At 45.3% G+C, this 2,369-nt stretch overlaps 1 protein-coding gene across 1 annotated transcript; it reads right to left on the bottom strand.

Moving 5' to 3' along the window:
- Positions 1 to 342: 342 nt before the first annotated feature.
- LOC104506304 (AF4/FMR2 family member 2-like) lies at positions 343 to 2,110 on the bottom strand (the record flags this gene model as incomplete). Its single annotated transcript, XM_010147217.1, has 2 exons — positions 343 to 1,362; positions 1,896 to 2,110. Coding segments are annotated over 2 exons (1,235 nt in total), but the record flags the coding sequence as incomplete, so codon positions are not given.
- Positions 2,111 to 2,369: the final 259 nt, after the last annotated feature.

A 2,369-nucleotide genomic window follows, 5' to 3' on the forward strand; every position in this document is an offset into this window, starting at 1 on the left:
AAGCTGTAGTAATACAAACTCATCACTGGAATCCTTTCTGTAGATTACAGAACACTGGAAATTAATGGGTATGTAAGCAAATATAGTGAAAAAAACTTGTAAGACAGATGTCAAAAAAATACATTGCTCATTGGTTTTGTCAGCTAGAGACTGTTTTGTTACTAGTTTCTAATGTTAATTTGTAAAGCACTTGTAAACACAAGTCCTTTGTGAAAACAATGAAGCCTTAGTGTTATGATGGCTCCTTCCAGCCGTGCTGCAGATGCACTGAGGAATCATGGACTGCGCTCCTGATCTCGACAGAAATCCAGTGATTACATCCAAACAATGGAAATGGCTTACCTTGTGTTTCCTTTTGGATTTTGTGGATGGTTTTTCGGCTGCTGGGGTAGGGGACTCTCGAGATGGTCGTCTGTGTTTCACATTTGCTTCTCTTGGTTCACTTTTCACAGAGGTGGTCTCAAAAGGCTCTTGTCCAGGTATCCTAGAGAGTAAACTAAGGTCTATTTTCACCCACAGAGATTTGAGCTCTTCATATTCTCTCAGTGGGGACAAAAGTTCATTTTGTACGATTGGGATAGGAGAAAAGAGCTGCTCCTCCAAGTCATTGCTGGTCTGGTCAATGGATGTGTTGCTGCCATTGCTAGTTAAACTACTTACGCTGAGGATGTTACTGCCAGAGTCCTTCACTTTGATGCCATTGCCAGACCCAGTGCAAGGTGGCAGTACCTTAGCCTGTAAGCTCTCCTCCTGGTCTGTATTTGAGTCAGAAGTAGATGAATCTGTTTCGATGAATTCCCGGGACTTGGGGACAATTTTGCTGGGCCCTCTGTACTTTTTCTTCTCTGAAGTGAGACCTGTGCTAGTTCGTGGTTCTTTCCTTGGAGCAGTCTTCCCAACTGCTGCTTTAGTTCGAACCTTTGGCTGCTCTGGGGGTTCCTGTGTGTCTTTTTCTTTGGGAGTGTTGCTGGTATTATTTGGTTTGGGCCAGTTATACTCTTCTACACTGGAAGTCCTTTCTACCTTTTTGGGTTGCTTTTTCCCAGTAGTCCTTTGTGAAGTTGGCTCATTATGAGCTGGTGACTTCTGCTTGGAGCTTTTAGCCTCTGGCGTTTTCTGGACAACCCGTGGTTTGGCCTTCTCTCGGATGGGACTAAGGATCGCCCGGTCTTTGGAATCGGTCGGGGGCAGGCTGCTGTTGAGCTTCCCTTTGTTTGGCCCTTCAGCCTGCTGGTTGCTCTGGGCCTGGGAGCTGGTCTCACTGTGAGGCTCATTTTGATTGTTGATGATGGTCTTGTTGTGGGGGTTCACTTTATTTAGCCATTTATCCAGCTGCCATTTGTTTGTTGAGGGAGGTTCAGGCTGCAGTTGGAGGAACAAGAAGGAACAAATCGCAGACAGAAGCAATGATTTTCTCTTTAAATGAGAACGTTTTTAATGTACCCTTTTATTTCAGTCAACTAGTGGTGACTGCTAGTTTTATGGGAGTATTTATGGACTATTTATGGTTAATTAGGCTTCCTTATCTGGTTTACAATGTGGCCCTGGAGAAATTTAATACAACTAAAAAGTTTAGCTGATCCCTGAAGACATAGTTTTGTCATGTTGCCTTTCCTTAGTCCCAGGTGAATACTGTGTCAATACAATCTTCTCTAGCTACTGGCAAAAATCTGAATATTTCTTTAAAGCAATTCAAATGTAGACCAGAAGGATTCTTCCGAAAGCTAGAATGGTTATGTGGGTCATAGACATTCAATTGTAGAGGAAGAAAAAAAGTCGACAGCATCAAACAGCACAGAACTCCATCACTTCCCTAACAGGGCACAGGATTTCACTCACTTCCACGCTTCCCCCTCTGAGCCCTGACTGGGGAGAAACTGAGAGTGTGGCTTTACCTCTGGCGTGGCACTGCGTGACTCCTCGTTGCACTCGCTGTCACTGGAGCTGCTCTCGCTGTCGGAGTCAGACTCAGAGCTGCTCTCGGACTCACTGGAGCTCCCGGAGCCACCGCTGGAATGAGCCAAGCTGGTTGTGTGTGCCGCTGGCACTGGCAGACTGCTGCAGGGAGAAGACCTTGTGTTGGTGCTACTTGTCTTTTTTTGAGTGTTGCCTTGGGGGAGCCACCCAGTGAACCCTGTTCACACCAACCTTCCTCAGTGTCAAATTCCTCTCCAGCTCCAGCAGTCATGCCACTATGTAGCCACCCAAGGAGCCGGATGAGTTTATACTTCACGGAACACACTGATAATGGTGTTAATAACATTATCATTGTCATCGCCCTCAAATGAGAAACACTTCGGTGTCACAAGCCTGAGCTTATTAGCCCAATGACTGCAAAAACTAACAATCGCACTTAAATAATTCATTAA

The sequence above is a fragment of the Eurypyga helias genome, unplaced genomic scaffold (genome assembly GCF_000690775.1).
Source record: "Eurypyga helias isolate BGI_N326 unplaced genomic scaffold, ASM69077v1 scaffold11952, whole genome shotgun sequence".
In the NCBI taxonomy this organism is placed as follows: Eukaryota; Metazoa; Chordata; class Aves; order Eurypygiformes; family Eurypygidae; genus Eurypyga; species Eurypyga helias.